Source organism: Cricetulus griseus (genome assembly GCF_003668045.3).
Source record: "Cricetulus griseus strain 17A/GY chromosome 1 unlocalized genomic scaffold, alternate assembly CriGri-PICRH-1.0 chr1_1, whole genome shotgun sequence".
Lineage (NCBI taxonomy): Eukaryota > Metazoa > Chordata > Mammalia > Rodentia > Cricetidae > Cricetulus > Cricetulus griseus.
Window position 1 is genome coordinate 61,086,104 of NW_023276807.1, and position 25,429 is coordinate 61,111,532.

The 25,429-nt window shown below is 40.4% G+C and overlaps 1 protein-coding gene across 1 annotated transcript; it reads left to right on the forward strand.

Moving 5' to 3' along the window:
• The first annotated feature begins 1,629 nt into the window (after positions 1-1,629).
• On the forward strand, positions 1,630-19,127 carry Vdac3 (voltage dependent anion channel 3). Its single transcript, XM_027395273.2, has 9 exons — positions 1,630-1,762; positions 6,391-6,459; positions 7,525-7,574; positions 12,086-12,238; positions 13,827-13,879; positions 15,420-15,647; positions 16,878-17,028; positions 17,934-17,991; positions 18,610-19,127. The coding sequence occupies exons 2-9, from the start codon at positions 6,393-6,395 to the stop codon at positions 18,699-18,701; spliced, it is 852 nt and encodes a 283-aa protein (XP_027251074.1). The 5' UTR covers positions 1,630-1,762; positions 6,391-6,392; the 3' UTR covers positions 18,702-19,127.
• The last annotated feature ends 6,302 nt before the right edge of the window (positions 19,128-25,429 follow it).

Below are 25,429 nucleotides of genomic sequence, written 5' to 3' on the forward strand. Positions count from 1 at the left end.
ATACACACAGCGTAAGGGGGTTAAATGACAGACACCATGGAGTTAATGCCAATACAACCCCTTAGAGCCAGTCTAAAGCAACTAAGAGGCATAAAAGTAGAGGCACTTAGACAAGTGTACCTGGAATCCTTTTTGAATTTTCTTTCTGTTCTGTGGATTTTGTCCTAGCATCTCAAAAATTTGTCCGGATTCATTGTTGTTGTTGGGAATTTTTGTTTTATTTTTCTTTTGCTTGTGTATTATGGTTTCCATGTTTATGCTTTTATGGGTCTTCTCTCTCTCTCTGTATGTGTTGTGTGTATGTTTCTTGTACTTCCTCATTATTTTTCTTTTTTAAAATTCTGGTTTGACTGTTTTCTAAAGAGATAAAGAAGACCATGGAGCTGGGAGGTTGGGAGAATCTAGGAGGAGTTGGGGGTGGGAAAACCATGATCAGAACATTGTATAAAAAATATTTTCAATAAAAAAGTTAGTGACAGACACACATGTTAACAAATAGCTCCAAAAAGGCCACTTCTACATAACCAAGACACATTACCCTGAGAAGATTTTATGTTGCTACAGTACTAGATAGTCTATACTCAGTTCTCCCCAGTTGTTTGGTAGTGTTCCTCGACAACTATTTCGTTTTATCCACAGTCCAACTTAGAATCACTAAAACGTTTAGCATGAAATCTTTTTTTCTTCTTAAATCCAGAATAGTCTGATGACTGTTCAGTGTCTTTCATGGCACTGACCTTTTCGAAAAGTCTGAGTATTTGATTTGCAGGATGTTCTCCAATTCTGGATTTGCTTCCTCATTCATAGAGACAAATTACACGCTTTGTCAAGAATACTGTCTTGTGTCCCTTTCTGTGCACCACCGGGCACAAGAAGTCAATCTATCACTCACAGTGATGTTAGCTTTAATCACTCGGTTAAGGCGATTTTAAGGTTAAGAGCCGTGAGGGCCTCTTCCAGTTCAATAAGTAATCCATGGAGTGATTCTTATAAGTCATAGGAATATCTTCAACCGTTTCCTAAGGAGTCAATTGTTATTAAGGTGGCTCCAACATGGTGGTTTTCAGCTTGCATAATTTCTCCTTCATTGGTTTTTCGGGTTCTCTTCTGAAGATGACCTCTCTGTCCTCCACCTCCTCTCCCTCTGAATTAACTTGCATGCTCTCGAGTATCCCAGTCGCTTATTCCCGCCGGGGCCTATGTTTTCTCACTGAGAAAAGTGAGAAGTCGTGTAGTCACACCCTAACATGATAGTCCATCTGGGTTGATGTCCCCATAAAGACCTGCAAGTCATCCGCCAGAGGAGATGGCGGGGCCTGGGAGTGACATCCTAGCTGGTGGCACGCGTGTGCAGTTGCCACCTCCAGTCCTCCGGCTCGCGCACTACCCGCGCCCCTTCAAGGCAACAGTAGCCATGGCTCCGGCACGTTCTCGCGAGAACCTCCGCCTCCGGGAGAACATAAGGTCCTCCATGACTTTTGTCCCTTTCCTCAACCCCCGAGGGTCACCCGCCCGCTGGGGGTCCTCCTGCGCACGCGCACACGCACGCGCACGCGCAGCCGGACAGTTGGTGGACGCGTCCCCAGTAGTCCACTGCGCGCCGGGCCTGAGGCGCGGCACCGCGCGCGCGCACTCGCGCTCTGGGGCGACGGGCGCGCAGGCGCGGCGGGGAGCGAGGTCGCGCAGGCGCGGACGGCGTTGGTGCGAGAAGACCTTCAGCGTTGCCTTGGTGGAGCGGGCCGGGCCCACCCTCGGGTTGTAGGTGAGGCGGCCGGGTGGGCGGAGGGCCGGCGGACCTGACGAACCGAGGCCGCCGGGGAGAAGCTGAGGGACTCCGGACTAGGGCGAGGCGAAGCGAGGCGGGGAGACTCCGGCTGCCCGAAGCTTGCTGGCCGCCTGAGGGTGGGAGTCGCCTCCCTGGGCCGCGACCTTCCGCCGCGCCCGGCGTGCGCACTGGCGTTCTGCCCGGGGCCAGGGCTAGAAGAAGGGCGGTTTCTAGAGAGTACGAGTTCCGGAACCCCAAACCTACATATACCCCACCTTACCCTCCCCTCCCTCTCGAAAGTGTCCAGCATCTGTCAGGCGTGGCTTGCACTCCTGACGGACGAAGTGTGGATGCTCTACGTGCATCTTAAAAAGCAGAGACAAGGAACAAAAGAGAAGCTGTGGTATCCAGTTAGTGCCTTTTGTTTTCCTCTCCGGGTCCAACGCAGCCTTGGGGCATGCATGGTGCATAGCTGTTTTGTAGAGCGGATAGAAGTGTGAGGTTGTAGCTTTACTCTGGAGTAATATGGAGTCTCTGTGTTTTGGCGATTTTTTTTTGCTTTATCATACCAGCAGTGCATTTCCCATCAGAATCGTGGGCCCGAATAAAGGACAGTTTGGGCATAAACGAGTTGAGTTAGCCACTTGACTTTTGCAAATTGATGATTTTGAGAAACAGTCCATCAAAACGCCAAAAGCTTGTAATTTTGACCATGTTAGTGTATTTTCTACCCAGTCAGTATGAAAACCTTAAACTTTAAACATTCTGTCTGAATATGTAAGACATGCATTTCTATACCTCCCTCCCAGAATTATGACAGTTTACATCGCTACCGGAATCGTAAAATTACCATGTTAGTGGACTCTAAACCCTGTACCATAGAGCACAGTTTTATTATAGATTGATGCACAACGTCAACACTGCTCACTTACCTTGACACTCTTTTCCTTTTGGTTGGCGCCTCCAATAGAACCCCTGGCCTTATCTATGTAAGACAAGTGCTTTAGCCGTACGCCACACCTTTTTCTCCTTATAATTTTTTTAAGGGTATGTGTGGACTTGTTTGTGTGGTGTATGTACATGTTTGTGTGCACACGTGTGCATGTGGAGTCCAGTGGTTAATGTTGGTATCTTCCTTAATTGCTCTCTTATTTTTTGAGAACATCTATTTGGCTAGGCTGAGCTCCAGGGTTCCTCCTGTCTCTGCCTTGTCTCTATTCCAATGCTGTCTGGGTCCTGGGGATTCATACTAAGCTCCTCATGCTTATGTGACACACAATTTGCCAACTGAGCCATCTCTCCTGCCCCGATTTTATATATGATTTTTTTTTTTTTGTATGTTCTTTCCTCTTAACTTTATGTCACAGTGTGTGTATTTGACAGGTACAATTTTTAAATGAATTCCCAGTTAGGAAATGAGTCATGCTGAATAGGGTGGCACACAATTGTAATCCCAGGCCAGGCTATAAATAAACTAAGGCCCTGTTCAGTTATAGTAAAAGCCTGCAGAAATTCATTCAGATTAAGAGTTGGACTTAGTATAAATACATAGGTTATTTAGTTAAAGGATTTGTGAAGTGTCCATAGTTCAGGTGTACTGGTTGTAACTTGCAGATGTGTTCAACCTGCTGACATTGTGACACAAAATTCATGCTCAACAACTTTGTCATCTGTAAAGGTCATGCTCCAGAATCATGTAATTTACAAACAAATCAAAACAAACAACAACAAAAAGCTTTTTTGGGATACAGGGTCTCACTGTGCAGCACCCCTGCCTTGCTTTGGACCTAGAGATTGTGTTTGCCTCTGCCTTCTGAGTACTGGGGTTGAAGTTGTGTCCAGCCTATGTTTATTTTTTTAATCCATCCATCCATCCATCCATCCATCCATCCATCCATCCATCCATCCATCCTTCTGTGTGTGTGTGTGTGTGTGTGTGTGTGTGTGTGTGTGTGTGTGTGTGTGTGCTGGAGCACTTTTGCTTCTGCCCATGTGTGATGGTCAGAGGTTGACTTGGGGGAGTTGGCTCTATTCATTGTGTGTTCTGGTATCAGAATCGATTGTTGGGTTTGGTAGCGAATACCTTTACTTGTTGAGCCAACTTACCCACCCCAAATTAGAGAACTAGTGTATTTGTATGTTTGTAGATAGGTGCACACCGCTGCCTCATTGTGGAGGTCAAAGGACAGCTTGTGGGAGTTGGTTGTCTCCTTCTACCTTGTGGGTCTGAGGGACAGAACCCAGGTCATGAGTCTTGGCAGTTAGTGCCTTAACTCCATCTCACCAGCCCCAAATCTCATGTTTTAATGTTTACTTTATTGTAGGTAGTGGGCCACATTGCTAGCCTTGCCTTCGTGTGGTCCCCAGGTGGAACATGTCTGGAAACTGACTGATAATTCTGCTAACGGTATTGTTTGAGGTGGTTCCATGATTGCGTAGACTTGGCTTCTGAGTCTTTAACAGGGAGAGGACAGAAACTGCTTCACGGGTGTGCTATGCAGAGGTCTGAGGAAGGGTATGTGCACTGAGATTTCAGTGTGAGGGTCTTACTGGCTTTTTACAAAAGCTGGATGAATAATGAGTAGGCAAGATAGAAAGTCAAAGCACTTTGGATTTTCAAAGGTTTTAATTTTAAATTTCATACCTATTTTTGGTAAACAGGTTACTACAGATGGACTCTAGTCTATTTCTGGTTAATGGTTAAAAAGACCATATTCTGGAATAGTATTTAGTAGGTTTAAAAAATACTTTTATTTATAGTGTGTGTTTGTATGTGTGTATGTCAAGTGAGTGCAGATACTTGCAGAAGCCAGAAGAGGGTGTCAGATCCCCTAGAGCTGGAGGTGTAGGTGCTTATGGGCTGCCTGACATGTGCTCTTAACTGCTGAGCTACCACTCTATCTTAGTAGGTGTTTTTTGTTTGTTTGTTTGTTTGTTTGGTTTTTGAGATAGTATCTTATAGCCCAGACTGTCTTTGGATTTGAAGTCCTCCTGTTCTAGTCTGTTTAGACGCCTGGTTCAGTCTCTTGAAGCCTTTTTATTGTATTTTATTTTATTATTTTTTAAATTTTTTTTTTATTTTTTTGGTTTTTCAAGACAGGATTTCTCTGTAGCTTTGGAGCCTATCCTGGCACTCACTCTGTAGATCAGGCTGGCCTTGAACTCACAGAGATCTGCCTGCCCCTGCCTCCCGAGTGCTGGGATTAACGGAGTGTACAACACCTGGCTTATTTTGTTTTGAGACAGTGTTTTAGTATGTTGCTCTTATTGGACTGGAACCCTCTGTGTAGACAAAGCTGGCCTCTAATTCACTGCTTTCCTCTGCCTCCTGAAAACTGAGATTAAAGGCATGTACCACCACACCCAGCTTCAAAGCATTTAAGAAATTACTTTTACTTTTTCATGATTTTATGTGTATGCATGTTTTGCCTGCACACATGTCTGTGTACCACATGTATGCAGTGCCTATAGAAGCCAGAAAAGGGCACCATCTCCCCGGAACTGAAGTTAAACAAGGTGTGAGATGCCATATGAGTGCTCTGAATTGAGCCTGTGGACTCTGGAAGAAGAGCCAGTGTTCTTAACTGTAGAGTTGTCTCTCTGGCCCCAATGAAGCCTTTTTGGTGTGGCTGTAGTACCAGGATTGAACCTGGATGTAGGCAAATGTTCTGCATTACTGATGTTCTCGGTTCTCTTTTTAATTTTATTCTTGTCTTTGAGTCAGAGTCTCACTAAGTTGCCCAGGCCAGCCTTGAACTCATTCTGTGATCCCAAAGGACCTAAACCTGTGATCTTCCTGCTTCAGCCTCCTAAGTAGCTGGATTGCAGGCTTGAGCCATCAGGTCTCTGGGAACTAAATTTCAGAGTAGCAAAATATTAAAACCTTGAAGGTTTCTAACCTCTCCCCCCCTTTTTTTTGGAGACAGAGTTTCCATAAGTTTCTTAGACTGTCCTTGAACTTGTACTATTCTGCTTCAATAGTTGGACTGAGATCACAGGCATGCACTGGTATCCTTCCCCCCACACCCCCCACACCCCCCGGTGTAGAATTGGGATTGAACCTAGGCCTTCACACCTCAACCCTGAGGAGTCCTTAAAACGTTCCTTTGTGATCTGGGGACTAGCTATACAATCATGAGGATCTGAGTTTGATTTCCAAAATCCATCTGAAAAGGCCAAGCATAGTGGTGTGTACTTGTAATGCAGACTTGGGGAAGTGAAGACAAGCAGAAAGGACCTTGGGACTCTGTTTAGCTATCTCAGTTAAGACCAGTGATAGACCCTGTCTCAAAAAATCACAAATTGCCCCTGAGGAACAGACACATGCAGGTGGGCCTGCACAAATGTGTACCTACCACACAAATACACACACAGAAGATAAAATAGTTTAATAAAACCTGTAAGAACTTCATTTCCTTTGAAATACAATTAAAAAGAAACCCTGGATCTTATGAGGAAACTCTTATTTTCTGGTTTGAGAACAGAATATCTTCTTTGAGTTTTAGGGACATTGTAAGTATAGTGTTAATGATGCAAAGGAAAGAAAGACGTCTTCTCAGGATGAAAGAAAGGAAGAGCTAGAAGAGAACATACTAAATGGTTAATCTTTTGTCTTTATTTTCAAGATATGTGTAACACACCAACTTACTGTGACCTAGGAAAGGCTGCCAAGGATGTCTTTAACAAAGGGTATGGTAAGTATGCAATGGTAAATTTTTATGTTGGGTCAAGATTAGTGATGAATTCTGAGGATTTAGCTGCATGTTTTTACAGAGCCTTAAAATTTTTGCTTTGTAGGCTGGGGACTAGCTCAGTTGGTAGAGTGTGTAAGATAGTCTTAGTAACATAAGGGTAAGTGACTATTAATCTACATCACAAATTTTGAGAGCTATTAATAGCCTCTTATCTTTTATTCTTTAGGCTACTTTACAAACATTAAGAACAGTTATTATACATATACACATGCATTAACATATCTAATATCTGTAATAAGAAGTAGCATCCACCTATAATATGTATGTCTCATTTCACTAGTTCTGTGTATGATTGAATTACTTATCGCTTCTCTGTATAATGTTTTTTTGTTTTGTTTTTTTCTTGAGACAGCCTCACTACATAACCCTGGCTGGCTTGGAACTTGCTGTGTAGACCAGGCTGGTCTGGGATACACAGAAATTCACTAGCCTCTGCCTTCTGAATGCTGGGATTAAAGGTGGCTACCATTCCTAGCCCATATAATGCATTTTCATATACGAATTTTTAATGAAAATGCAAATGTCATGGTTTTATTACTTTGGTAACAATATATTGTCTTTTTTACAAGTAGAAAGTGTTTTAGGTTTTAAATTTTTAAGTTTTTAATTTTTCTGTTCTATATACATTGATTTTTTTTTACTAATATTCATGATATTTTTACCTTGTACACACACACAAAACATACATATACATGTGAACATACATATGCACACACAACAACATAGATTTTTGAATAATTTTAGTTTTTAAAATAGTGCATTTTTAAAAAGGTATGAGTTGATTCATTTTTATACATTTATACATACTTATTTTATACATTTTAAGGGTATGAGTTTATTCATTTCTAGGGCCTTTAGAATTATACTTTTGTTATAATTTAGTTTTTTTAATATCATGTGTTTTCCATATAGGATGTATAATGTATTGCTTTCATATTTTTTAAGTTGAAAAACTGGAACAAAAGTTAAATTTTGCTTGTTACTTTGTTTTTTTAATGTTTCTAGGGTTTGGCATGGTCAAAATAGATCTGAGAACCAAGTCTTGTAGTGGAGTGGTGAGTACCTAATATATTTTTAATAGGTAAATCATGTTAATTTAAGGGAACTGATTTTAAAATAATTATTTACTATTGTGTAAAACATTATCCTCTTGACAGAGTTGTCTGCCCTGCAGCTTTGTCCTCTGATTTCATTGAGCCTGTGAAGCCTATAGATAATTAGGTTGAATTTGGCTGGAGATTCTTTGTGTGTGTCTTCATAAGAGTATCAGGCATCCCTTAGATGAAACAGTGTGTATTGTTGACTTCTGTCATATTTATACTTTCATGAATGTGTATAAGAACTGAAACCAATGAGTCATACAAGTTTTTTTGCTTTGTTTTGTTTTTTTTTTTGAGACAGGGTTTCTCTGTATTGTTTTGGAGGCTGTCCTGGAACTCACTCTGTAGACCAGGCTGGCCTCGAACTCTCAGAGATCTGCCTGCCTCTACCTCCCGAGTGCTGGGATTAAAGGTGTGTGCCACCAATGCCCAGCGTTTTATTGCTTTTTTACCAAATAAATTAATTTAAGCCGTCTTTTCACTATTGATTTATGCAAAAATATAGATATAATTTATCCTTATATTTGTGCATATACAAGATTATTTTATGCTTTTAAAAGTGAATTAATTTATGTGTATGGGCATTTTGCCTACATGTTTGTCTGTGCACCACAAGTGTGCAGTACCTGAAGAAGCCAGAAAAGTATGTCAGATCCTTTGGAACTGGAGTTATAGACAGTTGTGAGTCAACTTGTGGTTGCTGAGAATTGAACTCTAGTCCGTTGGAAGAGCAGCTTAGCCCTTAGCCACTGAGCCATCTCTTCAGCCCCTATTTTATGATTTTTAACTGATTCTCTTCCAATCTTTTTTATTGGAAGTCAAGATGTTGACATATTTTTTTAAAACATTATTAACCAGACATTCAATAAATCTCAGCAAATAGATGAACGTTTTTTTCTCTCTGGTACTGCATGTTGAACCTAGGGCTTCATGCATGCATAAAGTGTTCTACCAGTGAATTATATCCCTAGACCCCATACCCCTATCTTTACTGTTTATTTTGAGCAGGGACTTACTAAGTTGCTAGTGTTGAACTTGAACACACCCTGTATCCCCAACAGGTCTTGAAATTTCAAACCTCCTTCCTCAGCCTTCTAAGTAACAGCAGATGGCCACTGGGCCTAGTGGTTAACTTTTTCTTCCTTTTTTTTTTTTTTTTTTTTTTTTTTTTTTTGGTGCTTGGGTACCCAGGGTTTTGTGCATGCTAGACAAGCTCTACAACATTGATTATCACCTAGGTGAACTTTTAATTCACCTTATTCTCTGATTTATTTTTACAGGCTACATCTTTTACTGATGCTTACTTACTCAAACCCATGCAAGTTTTATTTATGAATATAATTGTTTAATTAGAAGGATAAATGGTGTATGCAATTTGTATATTTTGCATTGTACTCTGCACAGCTGTGGTTTGTCCTGTCACTCTTTCCGTGGGTTTCTCGATCGTGAATGAATATATGTATGACCTGCCTTGCTAAGGAGGCTATTGTGCTTATGGTTCTGTTGAAATAGGGAAATTGTACACATTTTAGAATTTTCAGAAGTTATGATTGTGTTGGAAAAGTCACCTATGCCTTTCTCTCCCTTTCATGCTGCTGTGGTGGCGATGTGCATCAGATGGTGAGGAGAAAACCTTGTGTGCTTGTCCTGTTGCTGCTTTTCTCTCATTTAGGGTCAGGTTCATCCATCCTCTGTTGTGCATTCCTCAGGTCCTGTTTTACAGTGACCATGCTCTGTGTTGTTTACTAGCATTAAATGCATAGCTGAAGATACCATTTTCATGTTGTAAATGTAAATGGGTCTTACACTCGTTTGATTGAGCTGTCCAATTAGACCCAAATCTAGACTTTGGCTTAGAATAGTTGTAGCCTTCCCTTTGAATTTGTTCCTGGTACTTTACTTTCTCGATGGAGCTTCAGACTAAGAGGTGGGAGAAAGACATGTGGGATAACACCAAAGAATTTACATTTGCTATATTTATAATTTTTGAAGAGTAAATGTAAAAATTATAGTATGAGACAGACTTATTATTAAAAGCAGCAGTTTTTACATTAAAGAAATCTGGCAGGGCAGTGGCACATGCCTTTAATCCCAGCACTGGGGAGGCATTGGCAGATGGATCTCTGTGAGTTGGAGACCAGCCTGGTCTACAAGAGCTAGTTCTTCGACGGCCTCCAAAGCCACAGAGAAACCCTGTCTCAAAAAACAAAAAAACGAAAAAAAAAAAAAAAAGAGGAATTAATCTGAGCTGTTAAACATGTCTTATGCTGTATTGTTTTTAAGGCCTTGCCCTAAGTGGACTGCATAGTTTTCATTTTGGAAGCTTTCTATGTAGTGTTAATAAGCATCATAGCTTCCCAGTGGTTTCTTCAGTTTAGATCTCGGGTTAGGATTCATGTTGCAGACAGTGAGAAAGAAGGAAAGGTGGGTAGCCTTTTGTTGCCTCTGGCCAGATTTCAGAAATGCTTCTTTTAAACAGGGTCAGGCAGAAAGTTTCTTTCTTAGCAGTCATAGATCTATTGACCATTTTCTTCCCCCTAGAAGAAGGTCTTTTCCTAATTGCTTACTAACATGTTGGAAATGACACAGGTTGGGAGGAGGATATACATATAGAGATTATTTTCTACTTTAGAGGGTAGGCAAGGTGGAAGAGGAAAGAGGGCATTTTAAATTCTGTTTTACTGTGAAAATGGGTAGATAATTTTGATGCTTGAAAGAGTTTATGATGAAAGTTTTACAGACATACTTTTGTGGCTGAAGCATTCATGTTTCACAATATTGTAAATATACTTTAATGCTATGTCAGTATATAGTTGAAAATGATCAAGTTTATTTTAAATGTATTTTTTCTTTTCCTTTTTCTTTTTTTTTTTTCGAGACAGGGTTTCTCTGTGTAGCTTTGGAGCCTATCCTGGCACTCGCTCTGGAGATCAAGCTGGCCTTGAACTCACAGAGATACTCCTGTCTCTACCTCCCGAGTGCTGGGATTAAAGGCGTGCGCCACCAACGCCTGGCAAATGTGTTTTTTCTTTTGCAATGCTGGAATGGAACCCAGGGCCTTAAGCACACTAGGCAATCACTTTACCATTAAGCTACTTCACAAGGCCATAAAAATACTTTTTAAAAAACAGTAGTTGGTGTTATGATAAATCTTTCCACCAAAGCCGCCAAGCCCTACCGCCACGTGGGCAGTCTCCACCAGCCGCCTGAGTTCTGCCTGCCGTGTAGATGAACAAAATAATACAGAGACATATTAGGTACAAAGCTGCTTGGCCAATGAGTAGGCTTCTCATCTGCTAGCTCAGTCTTAATTATCATAAATCTATATATTTTATAAGACTTACCTTATAGAGGATGCCTTCTGTTGGCACCCTCTCTTGCCGGTGGATCATATTGCGCCGCTGGAGGAAGAGCGGAGGGGGAAAAGGACACTTCCTGTTCCTCCTTGCTTAAATATGAGTCTCCTTGCTATGTCACTTCCTGCCTGGAACATCACTTCTCTACTACATTTCCCAGAATCCTCTTTGACTCCTAGTCCTGTCTAACTTGCTGTTTCATTGGCCAAATAGTATTTTATTTATCATCCAGTAAGACAAACACACAGAAGCACTTCCCCCATTAAGTTGGGGCTGAAGAGATGGCTCAGCAGTTAAAAGTAGTTGCTGTCCTTGCAGGGTACCCAGGTTTGGCTCTTAGCACCCATGTGCAATTCATAGCTGCCTATAGGTCTAGTTACAGTGAATCCAATCCCCTTTCTGGTCTTGATGAACACCAGGCATGCACATAGTTCACACATGCATATGTATGTATGTATGTATGTATGTATGTATGTATGTATGTATGTCCATATGTATATATGTATATGTAGGCAGGCACTCATTTATAAATTATAAATAAGGCAATAGGTTGAGGGTATAGGTCAGTGAGAGATATTGGCAGAGCCTTGGGTTCCATTCCCAGCACCCCTTTCCCACCACCACCTCTTCACCCCTACCTTCACACCCACTGTGTACCTTCATCTCCCAGTCACAATGTACTAAACTGCTGCCTATAAAAAGAGAGTATTAGAGGTAGTGTTTATAGATTTTTAAGCACCTCTAAATTTACTGTTTGACAAATATCAGAGAATTGATAGTCATCTTAGGCCATGAAAGTGAAATTCTTCAAAATTTTTTAATAAAGGCAATTATTTCTGGCAGAGATTTTTCTTTTAAAGTTAAGAATTTAATATGACCATTAAAAAAGAACGTATGGACTAATAAATATCAGTAATAAAGAAGGAATAATGGAAAATTCTAAACCTGGCTAGAAACAAAAAGAGAGAAGGAGGTAAATTGTTGAATGGTAGGGTTGTGGTAAAAAGTAAATTGTATTAGTTTCTGATACATTGAACACTGTTTTCTGAAACAAATGGTTTCTATTTGGTGAGGTCATCTTAAAATAATTATGTTCTCTTTTTTTACCAGGAATTTTCTACTTCAGGTCATGCTTATACTGATACAGGGAAAGCATCAGGCAACCTAGAGACCAAGTATAAGGTCTGTGACTATGGACTCACCTTCACCCAAAAGTGGAATACAGACAATACTCTTGGGACAGAAGTCTCTTGGGAGAATAAGGTAAGAACAAGCAGTTTACGATATTTGTAGGTTTAATATCTCTTTCACATCAAATAAGGAGCATTACTGGGGCTGGAGACATGGCTTAGCTGTTAAGAGCATCTACTGCTCTTACAGAGGACCTGAGTTCAGTTCCCAGAACCTTGTCAGGTGGCTCATAGCCATCTGTAACTCCAGCTCCAGGGGATCTAATAACTCTGGCCCCACAAGCAGCTGCACTTGTCTGTATGTACTCCCACATACACACACACAAATACACATGATTAAAAATAATCAAATAAATCTTTAAAAAATTGGACAAACTCCAAATATAATTTGAGTGGAATTTTTACAATGCCGCCTGCCATATTTTCCCTTTATTTATTTTCTTGGCTTGTCTTAACATTTCTAGAAATCTGCACTGCATCTTTGTTCTGATTAGTTAATTGTGTCACAGAGTCAATCCTCTCCTGTGTAGTACAGATCCTCTTTGTAATCTTTGCAAATTTAGAATCACAGAAATGTTTCTAAGTTTTTAAATGTTTTTAAGGAGAAAACCAAGTAGCTGATTTTTGTTAGATATGCATTGTTTACAGGGCACTACATTTTCTTTCGGAGAATAGATATTATGTAGTATAGGCCAGTCTCAAACTTTCTTTATAGCTGAAGTTGACCTTGAACTCCTGATTTTCCTGCCTGTGCAGGAATTATAAGAGTGTGCCACCGTGCCCACCTGAGTTTTCAAGGTACATCTATGTATATTGGCCCATAGTAAGGGGTACAGCTGATGAAATTTGTTTTTGTTAAATGTCAGGTTATCTTATAGTTATTTCAAGAGAATTAGCAGGATTATTTTGTTACATTGGAGTAATTACTTTTTGACAATTTATGTTATTTAATGTATTAGGATTTGTCCTATACATTTTAACCTTTTAAATTTTGTTTTTGTTTGTTGTTATTTTGAGACAGGGTTTCTCTGCATAGTCCTGGCTGTTCTGGAACTCAGTCTATAGACCAGGGGGCCTCAAACTCACAGAGATCCACCTGCCTCTGCCTTCCAAGTGCTGGGATTAAGGGCTTGCATCACCACATCTGGCTCCTTTTTAAAATTTTTGAGATGGTGGCCTTATTATGTCACTGAGGCTGATTGCAAACTTCTGTGTTTAAGGTTTTCTACCTCAGCCTCCTGAGTAGCTTTGATTACAAGGACATGCTGCCACCATAGCCAGTTTAATTTATATTTTGATAAGAGAGCCAGGAGGAAGGGAGGGCTTGAGAGGAGGGAGTTAGGGGGATCAAGAAAGATGGGAGAGTGGTAGTGCATGCCTTAATCCCAGCACTGTGAGTGGGGAGGCACAAGTGGATCTCTGAGTCCAAGGCTAACCTGGTCTCTATAGAAGAAGCTCCAGGACAGCCAGGGCTACACGGAGGAACTCTGTCTTGGAAAAAAGAAAGAAAAGATGGGGGAGGTTATTTATTATATAATTGACTCTTTGGCTTTCTTTAATGATTCATAATTAAAGAGAAAATAGGAAGAAGTTTTAGAATTGGCTTTTTTGACTTGAAGAATAGAAAATTAATTATTAATTGACAAATTTTTGTTTTACAGTTGGCGGATGGGTTGAAACTGACTCTTGATACCATATTTGTACCAAACACAGGGTAATTATCCAAACCCATTTTTTATCTGATTTCTTCTCGGAGGCCTAGAACTTTAACATTGGAAATGTAAAATGGGAGCTGTAGGGGCAGAAAGAAACTGAGAACTTGTTTTAGCAATGTTAGAATACTTGTATGTCTTTAAAGAAGGAACTCCTCAGGCAGCAGCACATTGCCAGTAAAAATGTTTAAACAGGTACAGCTAGTTTAGGAATTAGAAAGGCTGAGACCATAGTTTATCTATTCTAAAGACTAATGGGCATGGCAAGAGTGTAATCCACTGATTGTGAGGGACCAGGGTGAGTGGTTGTGCTGCTGTCTTAATTTCTGAGCCCTGAAAGTCCTCTAGGCTTAGTCTATTTTCCCATTGTGTCATTTAACTGCCCAACCTAGTTTCTGCTATCTGAAGGCAGAGATGCTAGATAAATGCAAAGAGGAATTTGTTCTTAGACACAACAATGAGACTGTCCTTCCTGTCTTATGCTTTTTAGAACACATATTGTCTTAAAAGCCATGTGAAGTCTATTTGGAACTAATAGACAAAGGTTATTCAGAACTAATTTTGAATAGTCAGCATTGCTATTGAAAGTATATTTCTGCTGGGTGTGTTGGTGCACACTTTTAATCCCAGCATTCTGGAGACAGGCAGGTGGATCTCCACAAGTTCCAGGCTAACCAGGGCTACTTACTGAGACCTTGTCTAAAACAAACAACAAAATGTGTATTTCTACTAATAATTTAGTAATGTGTTTTGATGTTAGTTTTGTAGCACTTGAAAACATTTAAAGATATTTCTGTGTATATTTATACATATTTATATATCTTCAGATTATTAGTTTGGCAGTGCAATATTTTACTAGTTATGGACTTTATATTTTTGACAAAATTATATATGTCTGTGAGGGAATATGTAGTGTTTGAATATGTGTATACATTATATAATCATATAGGGTAAGTGTGTCTATCTCATCAAACCTCTATCATTTTTTTTTTTAGTTGAAAGCAAATTTAAAACCCTTGCATTGTTTTTGAAATATATAGGACTTTATATGTAGTGACCCTGATGTGCAACAGAACTTCAAAACAATTTTCCTATCTGTTAACTATCTGATGATTTTTTTCATGCCTTTATGAGATGAATCATAAAATACTCTTATTTCAACTAATGGTGAAGAATATAATGACATATATGCTTCTTTATATGTGTGTGTGTGTGTGTGTGTGTGTGTGTGTGTGTGTGTGTGTGTGTATATATATATATATATATATATATATATATATATTTATTCTTTGTGTAGACCTGACCTGGCTCTCCTGGAACTCACAGAGATATACCTGCCTCTATCTCCCAGGTGCCAGTATTAAAGGCGTGTACCACCATAACTGTTGACGTTGCATTTGTAGAGCTAAGTCATTAGAAACATTTTTCTATATATTATGTCATCTACCAAAACAATATTTACCTTTGGAGAGGGTCTTACTTTACAGATCACTGGAAATAGGAGACTCACATTGTTTTCATTGTCTTGTTTGTTTTTTACAGAAAGAAGAGCGGGAAATTAAAGGCCTCATTTAGACGGGATTGTTTTAGTCTCGGCAGTAATGTTGATATAGATTTTTCTGGACCAACCATCTATGGCTGGGCTGTGTTGGCCTTTGAAGGTTGGCTTGCTGGCTATCAGATGAGTTTTGACACAGCCAAATCCAAACTATCTCAGAATAATTTTGCTCTTGGTTACAAGGCTGAAGACTTCCAACTGCATACTCATGTGTGAGTGTTTATAACTGACTTTGGTGTTAGTGCTGTTCCCTGAGAGGTGGTAGTTGTTACATGGTAAGACGGTGAAAAGTGACCAGAAGTTACCATTGTTTGGTGGATACCAGTCCTGCCGTACATTTTCATAGCAGTGCAGTCACTGTTAGGAAGTTCAGCAACTGAGTGCATCGTGCTGTGCTGCTCTTAGTTGCTGCTGTCAGCTCTCACCCCAAACTTCGGAATGTTTTAGAATCTGTAAAAGAACCACTGAGTGGAGGCAGCCCAGAGCATGTATACACTTCACTGATACTTTGGACTTATTTTTACTGTATCTGGAAGCAGAGGTTTGGAACACTTAAGAACAATCACCAAATAGTTTGAGTGTCCTGGAACTTCTCTGGTAATTCTCTATGGAGACTTTCATGTATCTTTAGTCAGAACCTAGTTACTCCCCCTATTGCATTCAGAAATAATAGGGATCTCAAAATAATACTGGATTTCGTAGTTGGCTGAATCAGTCTGAACTTTGACTTTGTAATATATTTAGTTTTTTGGTGTTTTAAGACAGGATCTCATGTAAATCAGCTTAGGCTTGAACTCACTATATAGCGTTGGCTGACCTTGAACTCCTGATCTCCTACTGTCTGTATCTTCCAGTGCTGGGATTATAGGCAGGACTGAGCTGTGTGTTTCTGAGGTATTGCTCTTCTTGGGATATTCTAATATAGCCAATGGTGTTGAAACACTGTTCTTAGGAAACCATGGTATGCTTCAAAGAGCCATGGGTTTATATCTGGAACAGTGCTCCTGGTATTGTGTGGAAAGTGTTTTCTCACTCTGGGTGTACAGTAAGTAAAAGCTAGTATTGTCTTTATTCCACAGTCTTTATGGACCTAAAGTCTATAAAAGAGAGACTATAGGTTATAGCTTCTAAATTCTATGAAAGATACCTATAGATTATATACTTACCTAAGGTGTCTGCCTTTAAATGTAGGTGAATTGTGTCTTAAGAAATTTATATTATGTAAAAGAGTCAAGTAGATGGATGAGGTGCTACTGTGCTTTAATTAGACTCTTGGCTATTTCCTAGGTTGGTTTTATTTCTTGTTTAATAGTCATTTGTACTAGAATTTTGCTAGACTCCAAAGTTGCACAGTTGAATCTGTGTTTAGATAGTTGTAAATTTGTTTCCATGTCTTAACAGTAAATGATTCAAACTTTATATTTTTTTACACTTTGAAACAGGAATGACGGTACTGAATTTGGAGGCTCAATCTACCAGAAAGTTAATGAGAAGGTTGAAACATCAGTAAACCTGGCATGGACAGCTGGCAGCAACAACACTCGTTTTGGCATCGCTGCTAAATATAAGCTGGATTGTAGAACTTCGCTCTCTGTAAGAATGTGCTGTCGGATTGGCTCCCGGCTGAAAACAAGTGCTGTAGTGCCATTACAGTTTGCATGTTCTTTATTAACGTCATGACCTCACTCATGTACTGAAAAGGTCATTACATCTAAGGCAGGAAATGTGGGTTCTGGTCCTAATTTCTTCCCTATTTGCTGTTGTTGGACCTGTGGCCTCAGTATATTCCTCCTTGAGTGCTGCACGTAAGGCTTTGCATGTAGTATCCCATGTAACTCTCATAACTCTTCTGATCCCTGTTTTACAGATGACCTAGAAACTAGGTCAGTGTCACAGTAAGCAGCAGTGTCAAAATACGAATTCAGATCTGATTTTATGACAGCAGAGTTCATGTTGTAATCACTGGCAGAAGTTGGAAATTGGTATCTTAAAGAGTTCAGTACAGGCCAGGCACGGTGCTCCACTCCTTTACTCCCAGCCCTTGGGAGGCAGAGGCTGGTAGATCTCTGTGATTTGGATAGCATGGTCTACATACCAAGTTCCAAGATAGTCAGGGCTACGTAGTGAGACTATCAAAACGAGAGATGATTGGTAACACAGTGTGCTTGAAGATCTGTTTAAGAACTTTAAAGCAGGGAGGGGGAGGGAGAAGGGACTTTCATGTGAAACAAGCTTGTTCCCTAACTAGAACTAATAAATAAATAAAAAAAAAAACTTTAAAGCATACATTCTCATATTACTTACAATTCCTACCAGTCCTATTGACTTCTTAAAAAGATTTATCTTTTTATTTCTTTTTTTCCAGTTTTAATAATTCTAGAATAAGCTCCAGTGTGCTTTTGCCTTTAGAAACCTTGTGCATGAAGCATTTTTTGCATTGGAATGCTGTGTTGTGAAGTTGTTTTCTAATGGCTTCTCTTTTCCTCTCTTAATCGTAGGCCAAAGTAAATAATGCCAGTTTAATTGGACTGGGTTATACGCAGACCCTCCGAGCAGGTATGTAAAAAGAATTAATTAATGGAGGGTCAGATTAGAAAGTTACAAGAAGAAAATGATTACAAAAAGAGAAAAGAACAGTCTCTAGAAAGAAGCACTTACATAATCCCTGGGTTGACGCAGGCCTTCTGTGACAGATAGTCATGCAGACCCGGTTCAGTGGGGTAGAGCAAGTGCTTCTGTTGTACATTTCTTACTATGCTTTAGTCACTAGCCTTTGAATTTGGCTCATCCTCATTATTCTTTTATTTATTTATATTGTTGTTTTGTCTGCATGCATGTCTGTGGGAGGGTGTTGAATCTTGTAGTTACAGACAGTTATGAGCTGCCATGTGTGTGCTGGGAATCAAACCTGGGTCCTCCATAAGAACAGTCAGTGTCCTTAACCACTGAGCTATCTCTCTAGCCCTCTCCTCCCTCCATTATTCTTAATTTGAATTCCAAATAGTTTTTCTTCCTTATGTTCAGCACAGTTCAGCATAGTAGACAACCCGTGCAAGTGTAGAATAGCTCAGGCCTACCCACACTCCGTGCCATTGACTAGATCCATTATTTCTAGAAAATTTAGGTCTGAGTACCATAGTGACTGCAAATAATGTGGTGTTTTCTTCTTCCTAGGAGTCAAATTGACCCTGTCAGCTTTAATAGATGGAAAGAACTTCAATGCAGGAGGTCACAAGGTTGGATTGGGATTTGAACTGGAAGCTTAATGTGGTTTTGAGTAGAACATCATTTGCCCCTGGAAGTGAAGAGAAATGAACCCACTATGTTTTGGCCTTAAAATTCTGTGAAATTTCAAACGTGTGAACTTTTTATTCTTCCAAAGAATTGTAATCCTTCCCACACTGAAGTCTAGAGATTACAAATCCATCCTAAGAGAGGTCCTTGAAGGCATGCCTGGAGATTGTCATGTTTGTGCCACATTTCGGTTGAGTTCTGCAGTGTTAATTTAAATATGTTCCTCAGTAACAACTTAGTGTCATGTTAAGGAAAATGATCTGACACCCTGGTTTGTACGTCACATCCTGCATGTCCCACTCCACTTTTCCATGACCTTTTGTTATATCAGTCTCTGCTGTAGTGAAATCTTTGGTTTTGCATCAGAGTGAAATAAACCCATCACATTTGGAACATAATTGCTCATCTGCTTTATTAGTAGTGGTTGATTTGTTTTTGAAGGTGGAGTTAAGTCTAAAGTGGTGTGTCTAAAACGTATGTGCTTTTACCTGTTCCTCTGACTAATAGTTCTCACTCTACCTACAAAAGACAAAGCAGTGGTTATGTTCTGCTCTGGAGAAGCACAGCTGTCAAGGAACTAGCTTCCTGTCCTATCATGTCCTGAAGCTGCTGAGGGCATAGTGGGTGAAGAAATGGGCAGGGGGAAGAGAGGGGGAGATAGGGGGAGACTTCAGTGGGAAGGGGTTACCTGATTCCTCCAGGGCTTCAGAAAAAAAAAAAAGAGGGGGGGTCTTTTGAGTTTGAGTACTAGATCTAATAACACAGCTAAAGGAGCAGCAGTTTCAGAAGGGTATGGGTAGACTTAACACACGGGCTTACAGACATCTGTGAGCAGAACCCCTGTCTTCTAATACAGAAGTAATATATGCTAACTACTTCTAACCACTGTAGACAGCTTAGAATTGATTAAAAGTAGAAGTTCCCATTCCTCACAACCCTGCCTTTCAGTAGTTTGATGCATATTCCTGCAGATATTGTTAGCATTTTAAGAGATCTTATAGGTGTCCATTTATAAGTTAATAAAGTGCTTATTTTCTTTTAGAGTACACTATTTTTTTATAATTTTTTTCTTTTTAAAAATTAAAATTGATTTGCTGTCCTAGTCTCTATTAATGTGACAAAACACCTTGACCAAGGTGACCCCTAAAAGAAAGCTTACATCTCAGAGGGTCAGAATCCATGATGGTGGAGCAAAGGCATGGTGGCAGGAACAGCCTTGAGCACATCTTGCAAGTAAGAGGCAGAGAGAGACATAGTGGGGATTTGAAATCTCAAAGCCCACTCCCAGTGACACCCAGTCCTTCCCAAACAGTTCAACAAGCTGGGGACCAAGTATTCAAACACAAGCCTATGGGAGGCCTTTCTCATTCAAACCACCACACTTTGTGTATGAATGCCTGTGTGCACAAGTGTGTTACACTGTATGTTGAGATCAGAGGACAAGTTGTGAGAGTTGGTTTTCTTTCTACCAAGTGGGTCTTGGAACTTAAACTCTGGTCATCAGGCTTGGTGGCAAGCACCTTTACCCACTGGCCTTGGAGTACACATCTAAATTTAACATGTGATTCCTCTTTCTGTTTATATTTCTGCCAATGTTGTTTGAATGTGCATTTCCCTATATGCTCAGTAACACTGCATATTGCAGATTTTACTTATTGATCTAATTTTTTTATGTACATGAATTACTATGAATATGACATACTTAAATCCTGTTTTGTGTTGTATTGGTTTTTGCATTATGACCAGTGCAACACTGAATGCCATTCATTTTTTTTTCTGGACATTTCCAAAATAGCATTGCCATGCAGAACCTTCCATAATGATAAATGTGGTTTATTTGTATATTACATATGGCTATTAAGCATTTTTAGTGTAAGGACAACTAAATAACTGAATTTGAAATTTAATTTTAATTTGTTTAGATGATTACATTTAGTTAGTGGCTCTTGAGTTGAACAGCATAGTTCTGTAAGAGTTCTAGAAGTGACATTATGAGTTATAGGGCCTAGGCATTTAATAGGTAGCATAGTCAGGCAGTACTGGTGCACACCCTTAATCACAGCATTCAGAAGGCAGAGGCAGGTAGATCTCTGAGTCTGAGGCCAGCCTGGTCTACACAGTGAGTTCCAGGACAGCAGGGATACACAGAGAAAGCCTGTCTCAAAAAACCAAAAAATAAATAAATAGATAAATACGTGTTAGAATATTATTTTAAGGTGTGTGACTTTTGTTTATGCTGAATTTGTTTAACTCTGTGAAGCTGTGATTCTTTGCCTGTTGAAACACCTGATGATTAGTAAAGAGCTGAATGGGCAATAGCAAGGCAGGAGCAAGGATAGGCGGGGCTGGCAGGCAGAGAATATAAATAGGAGAAAGGGCAGAGCAAGAAGAGAACAAGGAGATGGAGGACATCAGGCCAGCTGACCCGCCACCGGGCCAGCCATGGAGTATAAAGGAAAGATATACAGAAGAAAAGGTAAAAGCCCAGAGGCAGAAGGTAGATGGGTTAATTTAAGAAAAGCTGGCAAGAAACATGCCAAGGTAAGGCCGGGCATCCATAACTAAGAATAAGCCTCCATGTGTGATTTATTTGGGAGCTGGGTAGTGGACCCACTAAAGCGCCAAAAGAGCAAAACTTTGCACATAAATAAAAATAAGGTAGCCCACATTTACCTTTCAAATATTTGTATCAGTTTATCAGTGGTGCATGCATGCACTGTTGCCACACTTTCAAATGTTTAACAGTTTAGTAGATTAAAGGTTGTGTCTTTTTTTGATGTTTTATTTTTACTTCCCCAGTGGCCAATGAGAAGGGCTGTTTTCACGTTTATATTCGAATGTACCCATTAGAATTCCTTGCTGTTTCTTACTGAGTTGTCTTAAAATAACTAGATGTATTTGTTCCTTGAAAAAGTCCACTGTAAGATAGTACTTAACTCTAACAAAGTCTGTTCTGAAGCTGCTATACTTCACCCAAGTATGGGTAATGAGCTCCACAAAGCCCAGAAAATATCTACAGTAGCAATCATATGATAAAATTTTATTTTCTTGAATATTATATTCATGGATTGAACCATTACAAGAGATAAAAAGGTAACGGAGGCAAACCATAGATAGTGGATGCCAGTGCATCTAACCCTGAATTGGAAAGCATATGTGCTGTGAGTGGACAGGGTGCTTGGACCCTCTGTGTCACCATGTGGGTGGAGTCAGAAGCTATCACAGTGTGCCTCAGGCAATTTTTCAGTCTAGTGGGAATAAGGGTGTAAGGGGTCTGAAATGACAAGGCCTGGAGCAGCATTCAGTCTTGTGGAAGAGCTGATCAGCTACACCTGATTATTTCTTAGTTACTTTATCTGTTCAAGTTGGTTGCATTCATTCTACTCAATTTAAGTAGAGAAGGCAATCTCTACATATTTGTATTTTCCTTGGTGTTTCTCTTAAGTTATTGATAGTGCAGAACCAAGGAGACAAATTTTAGATATTGAAAAGGTAATCCAAACACAGATGTGGGAAGTTTACATTCAGCCTTTTTTCAGTGATTTTTGTGGCATTGTGGTTGGCTGGGCTGTATGCTGAGTAGCAGTACCCTCATCACAAAGTTGTGTGGACAAGAAGCACATGGGCTCACATGCTAGTACCTTGCTGGTCAGTTGATATGAAGTGAAAACTGGGACCATCTTGGAGTCCCGTATTTAGAAGAGCCAGGAGAGGCATCCCAGGTGGAGCAGTTGGTATAGCTTCTCAGTCTCTCCTGCTCTGGTGCAGGCTCAGGCTCTTGGGTGCTCCTTCCAGTGCCACATGATGCCTTCTCTCCAGACCTTCACAGCAGTTGTACAAATCCCAGGGCCACTATTTGACTTTGTGTCTACAGGGACTCAGGACCATAGTGAGGGTTGGTAGGCTTTACTTTTGAGTCTCACTCTCAGGATGACTTATTCTGGATTTCACCACAGAAAACGCCCCCGCCCCGTGTGTGTATTTATTTGCAGTGGCTCTTTGATTCAGTGTTTCCGCCTTGAGGGATCATCTGGGATGCACAAGCTGGCATGTGAGGTTTCTCACTGGTGCTATTTTAAAAATATGCACGTCTACACTACATGCATGCCTAGTGTCCACAGTGGTTGGAAAAGTGTGGTAGAATATTGTTTTCAGGTGTGTGACTTTTGTTTATGCTACATGTGCTTGACTCTGGGAAGCTGTGTTACTGTGCCTGTCTCAAATACCTGATGGTCCTAATAAAGAGCTAAATAGCCAATCCAAGGCAGGAGCAAGGATAGGTGGGGCTGGCAGGCAGAGAAGATAAATAGAAAGAGAAATGAGGGAAGAGGAGAGCAGTAAGAACAAGGAAAGGAAGATGTCAGGTGCCAGCCACACAGGAATCTACAGAGTAAGAATAAGATTTACAGAAGGGAGAGAACAGGAAAAGCCCAGAACCAAAAAGCAGATGGGATAATTTAAGAAACAAGCCAAGCTAAGGTCAGACATTAATAACTAAGAATAAACCTCCATATGTGATTCATTTGGGAGCTGGGTGGCAGGCCCTCCAAAAGAGAAAGGGATTGGATCGCCTGGAATTGGACCTGTAGATGGTTGTGCGTGGTTGCTTCACCTAAGAATGCCACTTGCACTCCCAGACCTTTGTTTCAAAGTGCCTGGCAGAACTCTCTCCTTGGATATTGAGCAGGCTCTGACAATACTGTTTCCCAAACTGAATCCTTGCCTTTCGAATCCATGTAGTGCTTGGAGTTTCTACCCTTCACAAACTTCTCTGACCTCATCCAGCCACTGGTCAGCTTTCCCCAGAGCTCTTCTGCCCAGATGAAATAGCCTTGCATGTTCTTTACAAAGCCTCTTGGTCTCTAGAGGGCTTTGTCTTTCTACCTGCAGTGGCCAAGTCATTGGCTTGGCACTTGATAGCCCTGGACATTAGTTTAAAGGTAAACTAAAGCTGCTATTCGGTTTGGCTTCCCAGTAAAGAGGGTTTCTAAAAGCAACCACAGTCCTCTGTAATCATCAAAGACGCAAAAATAATTCCTGGCATCACTTGCAACTCTGAACTATGACAGAATTAGCATTTTATCAAGTGATTTCCCTGATGCAGCTTAAAGGGTCTGAAAAGATGTTATAATTACAATTAAACTTGAGCCCACTAGGTGCCGCTGTGGTACCAACCAAAGATAAACATCCGGCTTCCGGGTCCTTTTTGCTCAAGGTCATTCCATTTTCTTGGACCTCTTCACCCTTCCAATACATACTCCTTGTAGTTTGAAATTTCTTGAGTTCAGGGTTTGTTTAAAACCTGACAATTGGGGAAAGACTAGAGAGTTCTCCATCCTACCCTAGGCAAAATTCTTTTTGCTTGTTTAGGTTTCAGTGTCCAACAAGAACTCTTGGTTACTCTTTGTGTCTGAAACACATTACTTAGACTCATTTAATCTCACAGACTTCCATTGTAGCGGCTTACAGAATCAAGCTCCCTTTTCTTCTTGGACTTCATTTCCAAGTTCTTAAACACCTGTGTTTTTTTTCATTTTTTTTTTTAAAATTAATTTTTTACATTCCAATCCCAGTTCCCCCTCCCTCCTCTCTTTCTGCTCCCTCCACTCTCTACCTCCTCCCCCTGCTCCATGGAGAGGGTAAGGTCTCCCCTAGGAAGTCTACTAAGTCTGTCCCATCATCTATTTGAGGCAGGACTAAGACACCTCTCCACCCCCCACACCCCTGTGTGTAGTCTTATCAAGGTATCTCCATATGGAATGGGCTCCACTAAGTCAGTCTGTGCATTAGTGTTAGACCTTGGAACCACTGCCTGTGGCCTCATCTATTGTCCCAGTCACACCATTGTCACCTATATTAAGGGAGTCTAGTTTGATCTTATTCAGATTCCCCATTTGCCAGACCTGAGTCAGTGATTTCTCAATAGCTCTGGTCAACTGATTCTGTGGGTTTCCCCATCATGGTCTTGACTCCTTTGTTCATATTATTGCTCCTCCCTCATTTGATTGTACTCCAGGGGCTTGGTCCACTGGTTTTAGTTGTGGATTTCTGCATCTGCTTCCATCTGTTTCTGGAAGAGGGTTCTAGCTTTTCTGGAGTTGTGGATTGTAGGCTGGGTATCATTTATTTTATGTCTGGTATCCACTTATGAGTACTATATTTGTCTTTATGGTTTTGGGTTACCTCACTCAGGAGGGTGTTTTTCTAGTTCTGTCCATTTGTCTGCAAATTTTAGGGTGTCATTGTTTCTTACTGCTGAGGAGTACTCCATTGTGTAAATGTACCACAGTGTCTTTATCCATTCTTTGGATGAGGGGCATCTAGGTTGTTTCCAGGATCTATTATGAATATTGTTGCTATGAACATAGTTGAGAAAATGTCCTTGTGGTATGAAGAACATTTGTGTATATGCCTAAAAGTGATAATGCAGGGTCTTGAGGTAGGTTGAACCCTAATTTTCTGAAGATTTGACACGTGTGTGTGTGTGTGTGTGTGTGTGTGTGTGTGTGTGTGTGTGTGTGTCTTGAAGCCAGAAAGAAGGGTGCTGGATCCCTTGGAGCTTGGGTTATGGGTATTTATCTGCCTAATACAGATCCTGGGATGTAAGCTCTGGTCCTCTGATACAGCAGTAAGGACTCTTAGCAGCTGAGCCATTTCTCTAGCTCCTGATTTATTTATTTATTTGGTAGTATTATGTTTA